The sequence below is a fragment of the Uloborus diversus genome, chromosome 9 (assembly GCF_026930045.1).
Source record: "Uloborus diversus isolate 005 chromosome 9, Udiv.v.3.1, whole genome shotgun sequence".
Lineage (NCBI taxonomy): Eukaryota > Metazoa > Arthropoda > Arachnida > Araneae > Uloboridae > Uloborus > Uloborus diversus.
Genome location: NC_072739.1, coordinates 149,628,974 through 149,648,312, shown reverse-complemented (window position 1 = coordinate 149,648,312; position 19,339 = coordinate 149,628,974). Strand labels below are relative to the sequence as shown.

Sequence of the window (19,339 nt, the reverse complement as noted above, 5' to 3'; positions counted from 1 at the left end):
TCCAACCACGGATTGCATGGAATTTTCAAACGTCCAGATAAGACGAATCTATGTGAATAAGGGGAAAAGTAAAAATTTGATGCGGGTATTCCACTCATTTGAATGAGACTCTGCTTTGCAAAAGCTGACATCGGTAAATAATAATAGATTCGTCCATATCCGGCTGTAAAACGGATGTTTGTCTTTCCATGCAATCCGTGGTCAGACAGTACTCACATATACAGTTTGCCTATTTATAATTGGAAGAATTTAACACCTAACTAAGCAATTCAAACTTGAAACTTAAAAATCTACTAAAAATATTTCCAACAGTATTATGGAGAAAAAATAATATTATATTATATAAAAATTTAGGGTTAATAATTATCCGGTTAGCCTATTTATAATTGGAAGAATTTAAAATGTAATTAAGCAATTCAAGCTCAAAACATAAAAATCTACTAAAAATATTTCCAAGAGTAATAAGGAGAAAAACTAAAATTATATAAAAATTAAGGGTTAATAATTATCCAGTTAGCCTATTTATAATTGGAAGGGTTTAACACGTAACTAAGCAATTCAAATTCGAAACTTAAAAATCTACTAAAAATATTTCCAAGAGTAATGTGAAGAAAAAATAAAATTATATTATATAAAAAATTAGCTTTAATAATTATCCAGTTAGTCTATTTATAATTGGAAGACTTTAAAATGTAATTAAGCAATTCAAACTCAAAACATTAAAAAAAAAAAATCTACAAAAAATATTTCCAAGAGTAATATGGAGAAAATATAAAATAATTTTTCTTAAAAAAATTAGGAATAATAATTATCTAGATTAACAAATTAATTATATTTTCTTTTATTTGTACCAATAAAATTTTCACAATCCTAAATAAATAAATAAATAAACTTTTTAAACCAAAGTACAGCTTTTCAAGCATTAAGAATACATGAAAACCTAATTTAAGTACTTTATCATTTTAATATTTCACATCGTATTTATACACGGGGTAACTTGTTACATTCGAATTTAAAATTAATCGCCAGTGGAAACTGACTTTCCTTGCACTAGATGATAGCACTCCCCCATCTGCATTCCCTGACAATCACTGGTGTGCTTGCAGTCAGTAGTAGGGACAGTGCTCAAGGAAAACGATTTTTTGAGCCGGAAGTAATTTTTCTTTCCGCTGCTATTTTTCTATTTGTGACGAAGCCTTTACAGATATCGGATTGAGTTTTATACCACGTGAAAGCCTACGTTTTCAGGGAAGTGCTAACATATTTAAAATTTTTCTGCTAAGATATAAGTACCAGTAATACTAAGTACTAGTCTTCTACTAAGTACCAGTAATATGTGCTAAGATTTGAATTGGCGTCATATGGGGCAAGTTGTTACAGTTTTGTTGGGGATAGTTGTTAAAAGTAACAACTTGCTCCCATGAAAGTTTTAAGTTAATATTATGTTTTATTTTTAAAGGTGATATGGCGGGGGACTATAAAAACAAGACGGTTAGGGGCAAAACAGCTAAAGAAGCATACCTGGAGGTGGGTAAAGAAATAATGGCAGGTAGTTCATTACGAAAGGCAGCCGATCAATGCGAACTAAATTTCATTGCAATACAGAGATTCTGCAGTAAGATGAAAAATGGTGGTAAGTAGTATTTCTAATCTGTTTCATTGCATGATTCAATTCATGTAGAATACTGTAGTTGGATGGCGATAATAGTAAAAATGATAATTCTGATCTCTTTCATTGTATAATTTAATTTATTGTTAATCTGTATTGTTGAATAAATACTAATAACAATAATAATAATAAATAATGTATTATTGGAATGTAGGTCTTTCTCCAACGCTGCAGACAGTGCAGAAGTGAAGACGGTCCAAAAGCGGAAATAATAGGTCAGCGTCACTTTAACAGATGCACCAGTAAAAAATGTTTTGCAAGCCGAAGCTAAGAAACAAATAATTGGAAGAATTTAACACCTAACTAAGCAATTCAAACTTGAAACTTAAAAATCTACTAAAAATATTTCCAACAGTATTATGGAGAAAAAATAATATTATATTATATAAAAATTTAGGGTTAAAAATTATCCGGTTAGCCTATTTATAATTGGAAGAATTTAAAATGTAATTAAGCAATTCAAGCTCAAAACATAAAAATCTACTAAAAATATTTCCAAGAGTAATAAGGAGAAAAACTAAAATTATATAAAAATTAAGGGTTAATAATTATCCAGTTAGCCTATTTATAATTGGAAGGGTTTAACACGTAACTAAGCAATTCAAATTCGAAACTTAAAAATCTACTAAAAATATTTCCAAGAGTAATGTGAAGAAAAAATAAAATTATATTATATAAAAAATTAGGTTTAATAATTATCCAGTTAGTCTATTTATAATTGGAAGACTTTAAAATGTAATTAAGCAATTCAAACTCAAAACATTAAAAAAAAAAATCTACAAAAAATATTTCCAAGAGTAATATGGAGAAAATATAAAATAATTTTTCTTAAAAAAAATTAGGAATAATAATTATCTAGATTAACAAATTAATTATATTTTCTTTTATTTGTACCAATAAAATTTTCACAATCCTAAATAAATAAATAAATAAACTTTTTAAACCAAAGTACAGCTTTTCAAGCATTAAGAATACATGAAAACCTAATTTAAGTACTTTATCATTTTAATATTTCACATCGTATTTTGTATAGAACATTAAAAAGTTTACAGAGAGGATTCTGTGGAAAAAAGGAAACATACTCTCCCTTGACGTTCTGCTTTCTTAGTTTTGACAGCACGTAATCGGTTGCCCACTTTCTCAAAGTACGAACATTTTCAAAATAGCTAGAGGAATTTATGTGTAACTGGAAGAGAGAGAAAAAATAGAAATATTGTTACAAAAGATTTATAGAAAATGGAGTTATACGTTTACAAAACAGAAAAAAATGTAACATTGGAATTATTTGTGCTTTAATTTGTTATTAACCCCTTCAGTCGGAATTATGAAATATTTGACCAAAAATGTTGATATTTGGTACACAGTGTACCATGGTAAAGGTTATCTTATAGACAAAATTTTGAGTTTGTAGGAGAAAAATTAAAAGAGTTATGGCACGTTCAATATTCCAAACTTATATTTTTGAAATACATATTTCATATACAAAAACGACAAAATACCAAACAAACTTCATTATAAAATATTCTACAAATAATTATAAAACATAATATAAGCGTTTGAAGCCATTAATTAAAGATTATATATTTTTAAAAAAATCAGAAAAAAACCCTCGCTTTTCAGATGAAAATCCATGATTGGAAAAATGAACCGCTCTCTATCTATTATAATAAGCAGAATGTAAAGAGTCAATCAACTACAAAAAAAAATCAACTAATTAAATCAATTATTAAATGATTAGCAGCTGTTTAAAGTTGTTGTCCGGTGTACCGGACACCAGGTCTGAAGAGGTTAATCTCTTTCACTATTAATTTTAATCTTAATTAGCAATTTTAATTGTCTTAAATTCAAAGCATTTCATTCAAGTATTATTATAAATAACTATTATGGAAGTTAATGTATCATATTTACGCCATCGTAGATTTCAGAAACTTTCCATTCTTCAAGTAATTCATTGGGATATCCAATGTAAGTCGCCATATTTTGTGCCTGAAAAAAAGAAAACAGTTTTGAATCATTTGAACGCATAAAATATAGGGGTTCTTCATGCAATATACCGCAACCACTCTGCTGTAAAGTTGTTTTCTTAACAATCATAGTTCTAGCGCAGAGAAATGACTTTTACAATATGATTAAAGCAGACTCGGAACGTAAGAGGTAAGGTAGAATGGAGAGGCGGATACAAGGGGGAGAGTCATTTGGGTCACGACCCCCCCCCACACACACACCTAAACCGTCGACAAAATTATTCGCCTAAATTGTGTTAAAATACTTTATGAGTAAAATGTAAACAATTTCAGTTTATTTTCAATTAGTTAATTATTTTCAAAAGTAAGTATCTCAAGTAATATTTTTTTTCATTGCTTATGAAATAAACTGGTACCGCTTACAACTCAGAGCTGCCAACTGATACGAAAAAATCGTAGTTTCTACGAATATACGAATTACAGCTTTAAATTACGACACAACGAAAGCGGGTCCAAAAATTACGATTTTCTTTTTTTTTTTTTTTTTTTAATTTGTAATTTTAAGAACGCAAAAAAAAAATAAATAAATAAATAAAATAAATAACTAAACAGCATGAAAACTAAACCGGTAAGTTCAAAAAACCAAACTTCTGCACTTGCGCTCACGGTTTCTGAACATGCATCGCTCTTCGAAAGTTGCATAGTGTAAAGATGGACCGATTTTTAGATCGCGACGCTCATCCAGTCATTGAATCTTCGGCAAAAAAGCAGAAAAACTGCCAAAAATTTCGTGAAAAATATAAATGTTTTTAATTCCGTATTAATATTTTCGAGTTCATTAGAAGTCACTGCAGTTAGGTTTACCTTTATGCTTTTGTGTTTTTGTTAATTTTATTTAAATGAACAATATTCTTTTCTATTATTAAAGCATAACAGAAAAGCATAAAATATAAACATGTCATACATTTCTGACAAAATTAAAAAAGCTAACATTTTTAATGCTAACGTAAATAAATTCAATACTTTATTTTCTTCTTAGTTTTTATGTCTTCTTAGTTTTTTTTTCTCCTGAACTTGCCGGCATTTCTTCAATGCGACGTAGATCATCACAAAATACTTCGTAAAATGTATCGCAGTGTTGAACACGTACCGAGGGAACTTCAATTTCAACTAACCTTAACGTTCACTGCGAAAAGATATTTTGTAATTGCGAAAGGAATTTTCAAAACATCATACCTTTTCTTTGGCTCTTTGTTTTGTTTGTTGGTCCATCCAGTCCACTTTAGACAAAATGTGAAGAAACTCTCTATGAATGTAGTTGACCATCTCCAAGGCCTAATCAATACAAAGAAAAAAAAAAGTTTAATAAGAAGATTGTATTGAGCCGCACTACTTGTAGTTTCATGCTGATTTCATATCGACAACGGGATTTATGTGCTGCATACTAACCATAAATCAGAATATAATATGGAAAACATAAACACTACAAGGGAGACTAATCGGGCTTGGGATGAAATGATCCTCGATGAGCGAAGTCATTAAAGACCTACCGAGAACACGCTCGTTAAATTTGTGAGCTCAGAAGCTCTAGCGCGAAAATCCTATGAGTATATGAAACTTGAGAAAATTTCCCTCCCTTTCAGGCTAATGTCTAAATTGTGGCTGTAGAGACAGCTGGTGGCTCCAACTTCAGTGGTTGATCCAGTTATTTACGTTCAGTGCTAAGGAAAATAATGGTCTCCTACACAATGTGCCCTTTAATAAATGGTCAATTATTTTCGTGCCTTTGACATGGGCTAATGCCAAAAAGGCCTCTGCGAAAAAAAAAAAAAAAAATTTTTTTTTTTTTTTTTTTGAGAAATTCAGATTGTAGTTATCTGGGTTAAAATGACTATAGGTGATGGTATAACAGTTAGTAGGTTAACTGACATATTTTTATTTTCTCTCTCATTTACTTTTTCCTTCATTTTGTCATATCTTTGTTTTACATACGTCAGAGACGACAAACCAAATCGAGATAGAAATCACGATATGAAATATACTTGTAGTCATCAGACAATAAACAGTTGTTAAAATTACTCTAATTAAACATGTTGTTCCTCTAAGGATTTACGCTCGAAGGAGCGGCACAGAGGGAGTTAAAGTAGCAGCTCTCAAAATGATCCTAGAATTTGATATATATGGAAACTGTTGATTTCATGCTTTCATAGTTGACTTAGTTATGATTCTCATAATCGGTCAATGGTAAATACTTGTTCTGCTATATCGTGCAGATTTAAGCTTAATATATATTTAGAAACAACATTTTAATGAAAATGTTTAAGGTGAGTTCGTGGTTAGTTTACTTGTATTGTTACTTCGAAAAATTTAGCGCATCGCTGCGAACCTTAGACTAATGTACTGCATAAGATTTTAGTAGGTGAGAGATACGGAACGGAATCAAGAGCATACACAATTGCCAGCTCAAATCTCAGAGGTGACCAAACTAAAGAGTTTCGAGACTAAATATTCTTAAAACTGAGATTTTCGCCGAGTTTTATAGAACTTTGAATATCATGAAGCTTTTTGTTTTTATTCACTGAGCTCTTTCTTTAACTGGATTGCTTTTCGGTTTAATCCGCCTTTTTCTGCATGAACCAAAGAACACAACCTGAAGATAAACTTCACTTCCAAAAATGAGTCTCACTTTTTAAAATCTTTAACTAAGCCAAAGTACGAATTATATCTACTTGAATATAAAACTAGTGATCGAAGAAAAATAATTTTTCAAACAATATGAAGTCTGCGCTTCGCGCATCAAACGATAAACATTTAAATAATTTCTTAATAAATTTGTAAGGTTCACTAAGTTTGTCAGGCCGTTGAAAAAAAAACTAGCGATTTCCAATTAGAAGTTATGAAGTACAAATTCTGGTATTAGTAACTTTCTCGAAATGTGAAAAACATTAAATCACATTTACGTTATCATAAATGTTTCGGAAACTTTCCATTCTTCTAGTTTGGCACATATGACTGCAATGTTAATTCTACAACAACAATTCCTCCAGCTAGTCATATGTCTAAATGATTTTACTATACTGTAAAAAACGATTCAGAAACGTTCCTGGAAAATAATAGGCAGCTGTTGTGCCCATTCTTAGACGGTTACATATCTTGCAAACGCCAAGAACCTTTTCCGTTAAAAGTCAGTAACTTTTCTGAAATTATCCTTGAAACTGTCTGAAATATTGGAAAAATCCCCTATGATGTCTCGGGAATCTTCTAGAAAAATTACGTAGGTTTAATGTAATCGATTAGAACTTTCCTGAATCACCAAGAAAGATCCAGAAGCATTAGAGCAACCGTGGACAAAGCTACGCAAGAATGGCAAGCAAAAACCAAGCATATTCCTTTCCTACAATTCCTGCCTTGCAAAGCTGCAGCTATCCAGTGACTTATTCGCCCTCACTGGGGGCGTAGTCAATCCGGAATGAGCGTAATCGAGTAAACATAATTCAAACAGCGTCCGCACATCACGTTCGCCACGTAAAGCGGACAGAGTAACGTTTTCCGAAAAGGGAGAAGCATTCATACTTTGCGGACGCGAAAAAAGCACATTTCAGTCTCTCACCCAATAGAGAGAGCGCGCTCATCTCGTGGATACCAATGAAATGCGACGCCCAGCTCTACGGACGTCAGATGCAACATTCACATTGCGTCCGCACATCCGTCACCGACGTATATTTTTCTCCCTAAAACCAGTTTTCGCCCGGCGTTGCCATAACAGCAAGCCGTATTGTGCGCGACCCGTCAACGTGCCTAGAAGCCAGATATCTGACGGCTCTGACGTCTGCAGAGTTGGGCGTCGCATTTCATTGGTCTCCACGAGATGAGCGCGCTCTCTCTATTGGGTGAGAGACTGACATGTGCCTTTTTCGCTTCCACAAAGTATGAATGCTTCTCTCTTTTCGGAAAACGTTACTCTGTCCGCTTTACGTGGCAAACGTGATGTGCGGACGCTGTTTGAATTACGCTAGAGCCGTCAGATATCTGGCTTCTCGTCCCGTCGACGGGTCCCGTACGATACGGCTTGCTGTCATGGCAACGCCGGCCGAAAACTGGTTTTAGGTAGAAAAGTATACGACGGTGACGGATGTGTGGACGCAGTGTGAATGTTGCATAAGTCGATACACGTAAAAAACACGCTCAGTCAATCTTTAAACTGGTAGAAAAAAAATCACACCAGTGAAAAGTCTGTATTTGTGCATTTTTAGAAATTTAGGAAACTTTTTTGCGAAGATTTTACAGAGAAATAGGTGAAAACATCAGAAATCCCGAAATGTTCCACGGAAATAACCAGTAACGTTTTCGGATTTTTTTACGGTGCACTTACCAAGTCTTTGCTTCCGTCTTTGAAGTGGTGTCTTACGTACAGAGAGGCAAGGGCCGTGCTCAGACTTCCGGACAGAGTTCCCAAGCAGTGCTCCCAGCGAGCTTCTTGCCGGACCTTCCCGGTCAAAATGGAACTGTAGTGCTGCGATATCTCACCCCAAGCTCGATGCAATGTTGGGAATGCTTGACCCACTACTCGCCACATAAGGTAATTGGCGATTACCCTATATCGAAAAAAAAAAAAAAAAACGCTTTACATTATCTTTTTTTACACTTTCTTTTTCTTTCAAATAATTAAAATAGTAACTTGATATTTTGTTTTAACGTAAAAAAATAAAAAAACGTAAATATATATATTATATATATATATATATATATATATATATATATATTATTAAAGCAATAAAATGACGTAAAAGGTTACTTCAATTGTTGATTAAAATAAAAAAAGCTTTACATTATTATTATTTATTTTTTTTCAAGAAATATAAATAATATGAAGCGTCATTTTAACGTATTTATATTTTGTTTAAACGTTGACATTAATTTCTTACTTCACTCAACTATCAAAAATAGTCTGAAACGTTATACGTTATTTCAAAGTGTTGAAAAATTATTAGTCTTACTATAACTTTGTACATTTTTTAAAAAAACAAATTTTGAAACATTATTCTTTCTTTTGAAAACCTTAACATTCATTTTTAGCACTTGATTGAAGTTTTGAGAAGTTTTAAACGTCGTTTGAACGAATTAAAATTTTTAAAAACCGTTAGGCAACTTTTTTCACACATTTTTCAGTCAATTAAAATAATATAATACTTTACTGCAACATATTTAATAAAAAAAAGTATACATCATTGCATCAATTTCTTAAAAACTTTTTAAAAATGATTGAAATAAGATTATTTAAACACATTGAAAACAAACAACTACCGCACAAAAGCATAAATTTTCATTAAAAGCTACATACCCGTATTTCAGAGTCACAAATAAGTCCCTTATTCAGTGCGTGGAGTAACGACAGAAAACTGAGATAACTCAATCAATATTTCGACAGTTTTCGGCAGCACAATTTTATCGATAAATGTTTATACCAAGATAGTAATACCAAGTTTGAAATCACGATTAGTCGGATTTTATATTTTCGGTTTTGCAGTTTTTATTTCATATTTAAATCCCCCATTTTTTTTTGCTCTTCAAACTAAAATTTATACCACTTTTTATCCCAGTTCTGCCTCAGATGGCAGGATCATGACCACCAAGCATTGTAAAGACAACTAAATCCGATACGAATACGTAAGGTGGCTGAGGCTATCGTCGAGTTGTTATTTCAAAAACATTGATTGACTTTTAAATATTAGCTCTTTGTTACCCAAATAAAGTATCGAAAGGAGGAAGGAAATCTGAAATATAAATAAGGGAGGACGGGGTTATAGTTGTTACACGGGGTAACTTGTTACATTCGAATTTAAAATTAATCGCCAGTGGAAACTGACTTTCCTTGCACTAGATGATAGCACTCCCCCATCTGCATTCCCTGACAGTAACTGGTGTGCTTGCAGTCAGTAGTAGGGACAGTGCTCAAGGAAAACGATTTTTTGAGCCGGAAGTAATTTTTCTTTCCGCTGTTATTTTTCTATTTGTGACGAAGCCTTTACAGATATCGGATTGAGTTTTATACCACGTGAAAGCCTACGTTTTCAGGGAAGTGCTAACATATTTAAAATTTTTCTGCTAAGATATAAGTACCAGTAATACTAAGTACCAGTCTTCTACTAAGTACCAGTAATATGTGCTAAGATTTGAATTGGCGTCATATGGGGCAAGTTGTTACAGTTTTGTTGGGGATAGTTGTTACAAGTAACAACTTGCTCCCATGAAAGTTTTAAGTTAATATTATGTTTTATTTTTAAAGGTGATATGGCGGGGGGACTATAAAAACAAGACGGATAGGGGCAAAACAGCTAAAGAAGCATACCTGGAGGTGGGTAAAGAAATAATGGCAGGTAGTTTATTACGAAAGGCAGCCGATCAATGCGAACTAAATTTCATTGCAATACAGAGATTATGCAGTAAGATGAAAAATGGTGGTAAGTAGTATTTCTAATCTGTTTCATTGCATGATTCAATTCATGTAGAATACTGTAGTTGGATGGCGATAATAATAAAAATGATAATTCTGATCTCTTTCATTGTATAATTTAATTTATTGTTAATCTGTATTGTTGAATAAATACTAATAACAATAATAATAATAAATAATGTATTATTGGAATGTAGGTCTTTCTCCAACGCTGCAGACAGTGCAGAAGTGAAGACGGTCCAAAAGCGGAAATCATAGGTCAGCGTCACTTTAACAGATGCACCAGTAAAAAATGTTTTGCAAGCCGAAGCTAAGAAACAAAAATCTGTGAAAAGGAAATTGTCTCTAACAGAGAAGAAATCAATAGACACAAAGACAAAACAAAAGTGCAAAAAGGTGAATCGTCCAAACAGTGCGTCCTTCGGATGAGGATGATGAAGACTGGTTCTGCGTAAAGTGCACTAAACCGTACTCAGAATCAAAAAAAAAAAAAAAAAAAAACTAAATGGCTTCAATGTCGTAATTGTGATGAATGGACACATGACCGATTTACTAAGTTTGATAAATTATATGCTTGTAAAAATTGTAATTGCGCGCGTGCGGACAATGATTATGATGATGATAGTTTATCAGAATAAGTCTTTAATGAAGTAAATCTGTAAAGCCAAAAGGTTTTTGATTTTTAACGTGGTTAAGAATTTTTAAAATTGTAACAGAATAAACCACAAAATGTGAAAGATTCATTTTATTACTTATATAGATCTCATGTAACAACTAACCCATATAGTGTAACAACATTCCTGGTGGTGGGTAAGTTGTTACAATATACATATATTCAAAAGACTTGAAATATTTTAGAGTAGTGGCTTCTAATCATTTTTTAAAAAATATGTTATGAATGTTAAACAATCTAGATGCATTTTAAAGTTTAAAGCATGTAAATACTTGAAATAGTTTAGCGTAAAAATATTGAAAAAAAAAAATGTAACAACTAACCCCGGTCTCCCGTACATCTTACCTCTTGTCAGTAGCCTTAAGAAGATTTTGCAAGTTCTGCACATAATCAGGTACAATGACAATCACTTCTTCTGAACGCGAAATTTTGTCCATCAGAAGCCGGTTAAAATATTTTTCCCAGTTTATCTGGAAAAAAAAAATGCATATTATGTGACATACTTTTGCTGGTTTGAGAAAAACAAAATAAAAGCGAAAAAAAAAAGATTGCACAATATTACCTAAAAAGTAATATCGACTTGCTTCTGTTATCTGCATATAATGCAATTCCTTATATATTATCGAAATACATAGTTAAAATCTATAAATGTATGTAAACCTTTTACTTACATCTGGAGCAAGTTTGTAAAGGTCATTTACTGTCATTTTGTTGTAAAGTCTGCTTATATTTCGTCTTTCTTCTCTTGGAACAGAAAACTGAAAAGAAAAAAATAAAGTAAGTAAATAAATAAAACAATTTCTTTTAATAGTCTTGCAAATATGAAATTTCATGTCATAACTCTGTAGCGTTTACAGCATCAATTGTTTATGAAATAAATAATTTCGGAATGAATAATTATGTATTATTACGTGCTTACGTTGTGCGAGAATCTAATTAATTAAATATCTATGGTGTAAGACTTAACAAGACTTTTCTTTTTTAATATTCAATTTGTTAACTCAATTTGTGGCTCGAAAATAGGTTGTTTTTTTTTTCAACGTTTTCGCGCAGTACTCTTATAAACTGCTCAAACAATTCGCACGGGTAAGACATTTTTGTGTATATGTATATTCTCACTTTATTCCCGAAATTCAGACTTTGACTTCTGAATTTTCAAATAATTGAATATTAAAATATAAAGTGTCAACTTTCTAAAAACGTTTGTATTTAATAAACAGTAATTTGTATGTGTTGCGGTTCTGACCGTACTCGTACCCGCAACACGTACAAATCATTAATTTCTAAGTTCAAATTTTTTGAAGAGAAATAATTTAAAATAATATGAAACTTCATTTTAAATTATTTAAATATTATTAAAAAGCTTTGACATTAATTTCTTACTTTACTTGAGTATTGGAAATATTATGAAACGTTATTTCAAAGCATTAAAAATATTAGCTTTACTATAATTTTTTGTAATTTTTAGGTATAAGAATTAAATGAAACATTATTTCAAGGTATTAACATTTCTTTTGAAAGTCTTTACATTATTTCTTTTTACGAATATATTTGCACTTGCTGAAATTTTAAACTTTGACGAAAATTATAAGAAAAAAATCGCACAAAAACAGGTTTCAGTGCAATGGGGTCGTTTCCAAAATTTTAAAAGTATTTTTTTTCTGAAAGAGCATGCTTAAAAACATAGGATCTGACCATTTTTTAAATAATTTATTTAAGTTTAATATTTAAAAAACACTACTTAAATCTCTGCGCTTTCATTGTTTACACTTCTGTCGTGTGACATCACAAATGATGAAATGCCATTCAATGTTGCCATTCACAGAACAAAATATTTAATTCGCATCTTTACTCACGTGTATTGACAACGGTATGGTTGATAGCAAGAGTAGAGCGCAATTTTAACTCGCAGCTTGATTATCATAACGTGGAACCGTGGTAGAAAGATGCGCCAAAATGCATTTGCGATGTCATAAAGACCACGCCTTGTTTGAAAAATCGGACGTTTTAAAAAAATTAATTTAAAAAAAAAACTGTTGGGAAAATTAAAGTATTTTCTGGGTCCGTGTAATTTTTTTTTGCTCATTCTATCCATTTCAATGACTAAAAGTAGTACTTTTGACTTAAGGAAAGCACCCCATTAATGAAAAATGCATTGAAGACAGAAAAAATCACTAACGTTTGCAATGGCGATCTCGAAATTAAGAGCATCTTTCATTTCCTTTTGTGCTGTCGTCTTATTCGCGCCTAGAAGAACTGCGCTGTCCACCATCAGTTGATAGTAAGCTGCAACCAGAGGATCATCCATGCCTTTCAGCAGGTAGTTCCTATCAGGCATTCCAAGGCTAGCTTGATCTAGCTATTGGACAGAGAACTTAAAAATTTAAAGAAATGATATTCAGATGAGAAAATATTTTATTTTTTGAAAATACAGTACTTTTTTACAACACAATAAATAGCCCCAATACATCATTTTTCACTGCAGTTGGTTTCTTTATTTTTTCATTAACAATTTATTTATTTATTTTAAAGTTTTTTCCGTTTGAACAAACCAACTCTGAAAGTTTAAAGGGTTTAAGTTTTTCGCTGTTTTATTTCTCATGAGGTTTGTTATAACCAGAGTTTAATTTCAAACGAAAGAAGTGCGGGAGCCCTTTAGTTTGCGGAACTTATTTTAATGCGTAAATGATTCGAATCTCGTTCAGTATGTGAAATTTCACATGAAATTAAAAAGAAGTGCTTGAGAAGGACTTAAGCAATTTCGTGAAAACATTCGTTCTCACAGAAACAATGAAGAAATAATTTACCAAAATAAATTGTGGAAACATTTGACAAAAGGAGTAGCTATTATTCTTTATCTTTACTAATAATAAAGCTGAAAGTCCCTCTGTCAGAATCTCTCTCTGTCCGGATCTCTGTCAGTCAGGATCACTGTGACGCGCATAGTGCCTATACCGTTCCGCCGATTTTCATGAAACTCGGCACAGAATTAGTTTGTAGCTTGGAGGTGTGCACCTCGAAGCGATTTTTCGAAAATTCGATGTGGTTCTTTTTCTATTCCAATTTTAAGAACAAAATTATCTAAAGATGGACGAGTAAATTACGAAATTATCATAACGTGGAACCGTAACATGGGCACAAGCCAATTGGCGAGAAAATTCACCATACATTATTTGTAAATATACAGGCGAACCAAAAGACCTTTTAATTTTCTATAACGGGCAAAGCCTTGCGGGTAGCACTAGTTACTAAAAATAAAGCTGAAAGTCTCTCTGTCTGTCAGGATCTCTGTGACGCGCATAGCGCCTAGACCGTTCGGCCGATTTTCATGAAATTTGGCACAGAATTAGTTTGTAGTATGAGAGTGTGGGGCTCGAAGCGATTTTTCGAAAATTCGATTTTGTTCTTTTTGCATTCCAATTTTAAGACCATTTTACCAAGCAAATTATCATAACGTGCAAGAGTGAATTACCAAATTATCATAACGTGGAACCGTTACATGGGCGAGCAAATGAATTTTTCAAATTTGCGGGAAATTTATTATCCATTATTTGTAAACATACAGATGAACCAAATAACCTTTTAATTTACGGGCAAAGTCGTGTGGGTACCGCAAGTAATAAATAAAACAAGTAATGCCAAAATTAAAATTCCAAGTATCTTCACAGTAATAATATTTAACCAAGCTCTGAGGGCTACTTTTTTCTTAAGATCCGAAAGGTCATGAAATAAAAACAACTATGTTGCTGCTGCAAGCAAATGTGTGACACAGGGATACTAGGTTACCATTACGTCCGGTCGCAGTTATCAGTTCTAGCACATTAACACAGTAACAATATTTAACTAAGATCTGATGGCTACTTTTTCCAAAGATCTGAAAGGTCATGAAACAAAAAATTCTAACAAACTATCGACAAGTAAGCAATCTGTGTGGGAAAACTCTCATGACAACAGCAACGTGTGGAAACGGTTTTCAAACGTTGAAAAAGGACGTACCGATGTTTAAGATGCATGCTGTCCGTTATCATAGTCCTTTCTTGGCTCCAAGCGATTTCCATATTTTGATTGAACCAATTTCCACCACATCTTAGCAACATGAAAATCCGTATAGGAGGACAAAAGTTCGTCTCAGACACAGTAGAAAATTGGCTGAAAGACTGGGCAGTTGCCTTCTGTTGTTGTTGTTGTCGTGTCTGATGACGTGCAGAGTGCGAAAGGTTTAGATGTCTCCAAAAGTCTTGATAACAAGATCTGCTAATTCTGGAGCCCGATGGCTGTACAGGATATCATTCGGTGGTGCTCCAAGTTGGAGGAGGGAGCGAATAATGGCCTGACAATTAAAAACATGATCCGGGGTGAGTTATAAATGGGGACAGTGCTTGCAGATGGGATAGTATTTATTATTAGTTGGTAATATCTTAATGTTCTTGAAATGTCCAGTGCGTAGCCTAGCTATTGTAGAAGAGAGCTGCCTTCTATGTCGATGATTGGGAAAGCTGATGCCTCGCTACGACAAATGCTAATTAGCACCGTAACTGTGCAAAAAAAAAAAAAAACATCTGGATGATGTATCTAAAAATTGCAAGTAAATCATTTTTCATTTTCACCGTGATTTTCATTTTCAGATCGATCGGACCTTGAAAAAATATCCCTCGTTATAGTAGTTAATTTTAGAAGCTAATTGTAAGAAAACTAACAGATGTTGACCTACGTCTATGACGTGCCTGGTGTTGTTCCGAATGTCCGGTCCAATGGATACAGAAAGTAAGATATTGTGTCCAAATCCCACTCTCCTGAGCGCAAACAGGGCATCCATCCAGTCGAATGTGGCGTTGTTCCACTTCTCACCCACGACTGCAGGCCAGCTGCCGATTTCCTTTATTACGTTCTCCAGTGGCTCGTTGCCCATCATTTCGATGTGCGCTGCAAAATATCAGAAATATTTAAAAGCGAAACACTTTCTCAATAATGTCTCATATAGATCCGAGACTGTGTTGAGGGAACAGTGAATGAAAAGTTCTCGATTTTTTTTTTAAATATGATTTCAGAAGTTTTTCTTATATATATATATATGGTTTGTCCTAAAAGTAATAAGACTTTTTTCAAAAAAAAAAAAAATAGTTTTATTGATCAAACTTGTAGTATCGTCTATCCACCATTGCCCATGCGTTTCCCATGCATCGAAGGTTCTCTAGAACTCAATTTTGGGAATGCTGTTAAGGCACCTCGTCGTGGTCTTTTGAATGTTGGTAAGACCTCCAGATGCTTTCCTTTCAGCTCCCTTTTTACCTTTGGGAGCAAGAAGAAGTCTGCCCGGTGCTATAGGGAGTCTGTGGCACCGTTGAAACACCGATCACCGGTCAGTTAGGAGTTGACAACTTAAACGGTCGGACAAGACTTTTGGCACAAGTTTCGCGAAAATCTTACGCATGGCCAAGTTTTCCGTAACAATTCGATGAACATCTGTTTTCGGCAAATTTAATTGTTGTGACATCAAACAAACACTCTTCCGGTTGAGTCCGGATAGAAACTGGTCATAGGCGGATTTAGAACTGAGTTCCTGGGGGGGGGGGGGGGCAGCTTTTTTTTTTTTTTTTAGCATTATTAGTTGTATTGATTACAACTGGCTGGATTTAGACTTAGCGTGCCACTAAGCTATTTCAGGGTTTGGGTCTCTTTAGTAGTCTGGTCAACTTTTCTATCGGTGGCAAAAAAAAGGCCATTTTTAAAGCCCCCCCCCCTCCCCATCTATTACACATAAGGTCTAAAGTGGAAAATAGAGTCCCTTTTAAGTAGGGGATAGAATATCTCCAATTTTAGGGGGTCCGAGGGTTTCTACCCCGGAGAAATTTTTGTAAAATAGATATGAAATTCTGCATTTTGAAGCCTTAGAAGGGGTAATTGGAACTACTAAAATCTCGGAGACAAATAGCAAAACACTCTTTTGCAAATTACGATAATACACAGTAAAAATTGTTTTCAGGTTGACAAATCAATTACAGCAGTTCTCAGAGAGAAAAAGCGAGAAAGAATAGAAGATTATGCATTGTTATTTGCTTACTTTGGCTGTCGGTTCAATTCAATCAGTTTTTGATCACGCCTCCAACCCACCGACAAATAAAACAATGAATTAAATACAAAATGATGAATAGTAAAAAAATGCTTTAAAAGAAATGGTGTATAGATTTAAAAAATAGGCCCATTTGGACAATTCATAATTTATACATTTGATAAGAAATAAAGTTGAAGCACACTTTGCTTAGGAGTTTCAAAGACTCATCTAATCCGTTTCAAGGACTCGAGAATAGTTAAAATTATTTAAGGCACTTAAATTGGACTTTCTAGTCTCTAAAATTTAGAACTTGATTGTACTGTTTGACAGTATTGTTCTAACTTTGTAAGAAACAACTTTTTTAAGTTTGGGGCCTCGGTGGCCGAGCGGTATTGCTCAGCAACTGCTTGCATGCAGAGAGGCACGGGTTCGATTCCCGCCCACTGCCCTGGGTGCTCTTCTGATTTACCTGTATTGCAATAAATCCGAATTGTGCTATCTGTCTTATGTGTCTGAGCAAAAGTCGGACTTCCACCCAAAATGGGGCTCAGTCAAATGGAAGCCTCTCATATTAGTCTCAAAAGCGGATTAACGCCTTCGTTATTCATTACCTTGGGTGCTCCAAGGGCCATCAGGAACAACAACAGCATTTTAAGTTTAAAAGAAAGAAAAACTATTGATTTCTCATTACAACAACTTTTTATTTTCAATTACAAGTAATGTAGAAAACGAAAAAAAAATAGGGGTAGTGTTTTCCCCCCCTTCTGGGCTGCACATATTAACAATATGAAGAAGAAGTAAGATAAACGCACGTAATACAAAACAATTTCCAAAATTACTGCATTCGGGATTAAATAAACAGCAATATATGAAACATGTGAGTCACAAATATTTATCTCAATTAATATGCTACAGAAACGTGAGAACCATGATTTTTAGATTTTTGATGCAGGATGTGGCAAAGAGTTAAATTTGACACATTTCGGCATTTCTCCCCCCACCTCATATCATTTTTTATAAATTTTCAAATTTATGGTTTGTATCCACACTTTTCCAAATTTTCAAGGTTTTCAAGAACTTTAAAATGGAATTTATTTTTTCAAGTACTTTTCTTCTTTTCTTTAAAGAACAAACCATGAAATTTTCCGGAGTTGGGGGCCTTCAACAAAGCGGGTGCCCTCAACTATAGCTTGTTTAGTTTATAGGTAAATCCGTTTTTTTTTTTAAATCTTTGTTTTAGTTTCCAATTTGTTGAAACAGTCGTTGATTATTTTAAGTATAGCAACTGATTACTCATATTTTCACTCATATACTTGCTCTAATGGTTTTTAATTCAAAGTAGTCGCTTTCAACACATTTCAACAACCCGATGACAGCTTTACTCTTTGTAATACAGTGTACGGTGCCCCCCCCCCCCCCCCCATCAGAAAAGGACAGTCGCCATTCTCGTCATTTTCACTTCTGAACTTTTCAAAAAAAGAAAAAAAAAATCATGATCTTTTCTTTTCACATTTTTGAAGGTGTGTTGTTACCATGTACAAAGTCCACCCAAGACTGGGGGGGGGGCATTGACCCCCCTCGCTCCCCCATAAATCCGCCCATGAAACTGGTTTGTCCAGCAAATCTCGCACACGAGGGACATTATCGTCCGGGTCGTCTTTGAACGACTTGTGCCACGTTTTGACCTGCTAGTACGACAAGCAATTATCCCTGAAGGCCTGAGTGAATTAATCAAGCGTTTTCATTGCCGTCTTTTGGAGTTTGACGCAAAATTTTATCGCATAGCATTGCTCTAAAGCTCATTAACAACGACTCTGCGCGGGGGTTCACTAAAATTGACCTCCCACCGCTCCGAAAGCTCGTAGACAACAACTGAACCTAGTGTCTCTGGAAGCTTAAAGCCCCCCCCCCCTACCAATTCCAACTGGTCGCGCAGGTGTGGGCAATATAGTCTCGTGCCAAAAAAATCAGTCTTATTACTATTGGGACAAACCGTATAAACTAGCTGCAGCAACTTATTTCTTTTGGTTTCAAGTTTTTTTCGAAAATGAATTAGTAACTGCAATTTATTCTTACACAGTTTCAAAAACAAGGCAACAGACAACGCTTTTTAGATCGATTTCCCATTATTGCGATCCTTCCGTTATAGCGACCGATGTATGATGTTCCGTTCACTGTTCCGCAGATAGGGGCGCCCACGTAGGGGAGGTCATGGCACGGACTGCGCCATTGAAATTTTTAGAGGGGTTGTCTTGAGCAGGGCTGTGCAGTCGGAGTCGGAGTGGAAGAGTCGGAGTCGGACTGATTTTGGGGTAAAGGAGTCGGAGTCATTAGAAAACATGTCGACTCCGACTCCGGGCTTCTTTTTTTCTTTAATTTTCACCGACTCTCCTTGTAATTTTTGAAAACTGACTACCAATTGGTTCGATAAAAGCCGACTAATATGAAAATAACTGTCTTTCGGAACCAGCTGGCTCTATTGTTAGTCGAATTTTCCGAAATAGCCAGCTACGCTGTTCCGTAGTTT

The 19,339-nt window shown here is 33.9% G+C and overlaps 1 protein-coding gene across 1 annotated transcript in view; it reads right to left on the bottom strand.

Annotated features, from left to right (window-relative positions):
• LOC129229474 (neprilysin-2-like) overlaps positions 1–19,339 on the bottom strand; it is a 164,269-nt gene that overhangs the window by 21,871 nt on the left and 123,059 nt on the right. The window contains exons 6-13 of the mRNA XM_054863788.1: positions 15,472–15,683; positions 12,940–13,119; positions 11,432–11,518; positions 11,106–11,230; positions 8,006–8,228; positions 4,870–4,968; positions 3,578–3,655; positions 2,752–2,855 (exon numbers count right to left, since the gene is read on the bottom strand). Of these exons, the coding sequence (XP_054719763.1) occupies positions 2,752–2,855; positions 3,578–3,655; positions 4,870–4,968; positions 8,006–8,228; positions 11,106–11,230; positions 11,432–11,518; positions 12,940–13,119; positions 15,472–15,683 (1,108 nt within the window). The remainder of the gene's footprint in view (positions 1–2,751; positions 2,856–3,577; positions 3,656–4,869; positions 4,969–8,005; positions 8,229–11,105; positions 11,231–11,431; positions 11,519–12,939; positions 13,120–15,471; positions 15,684–19,339) is intronic.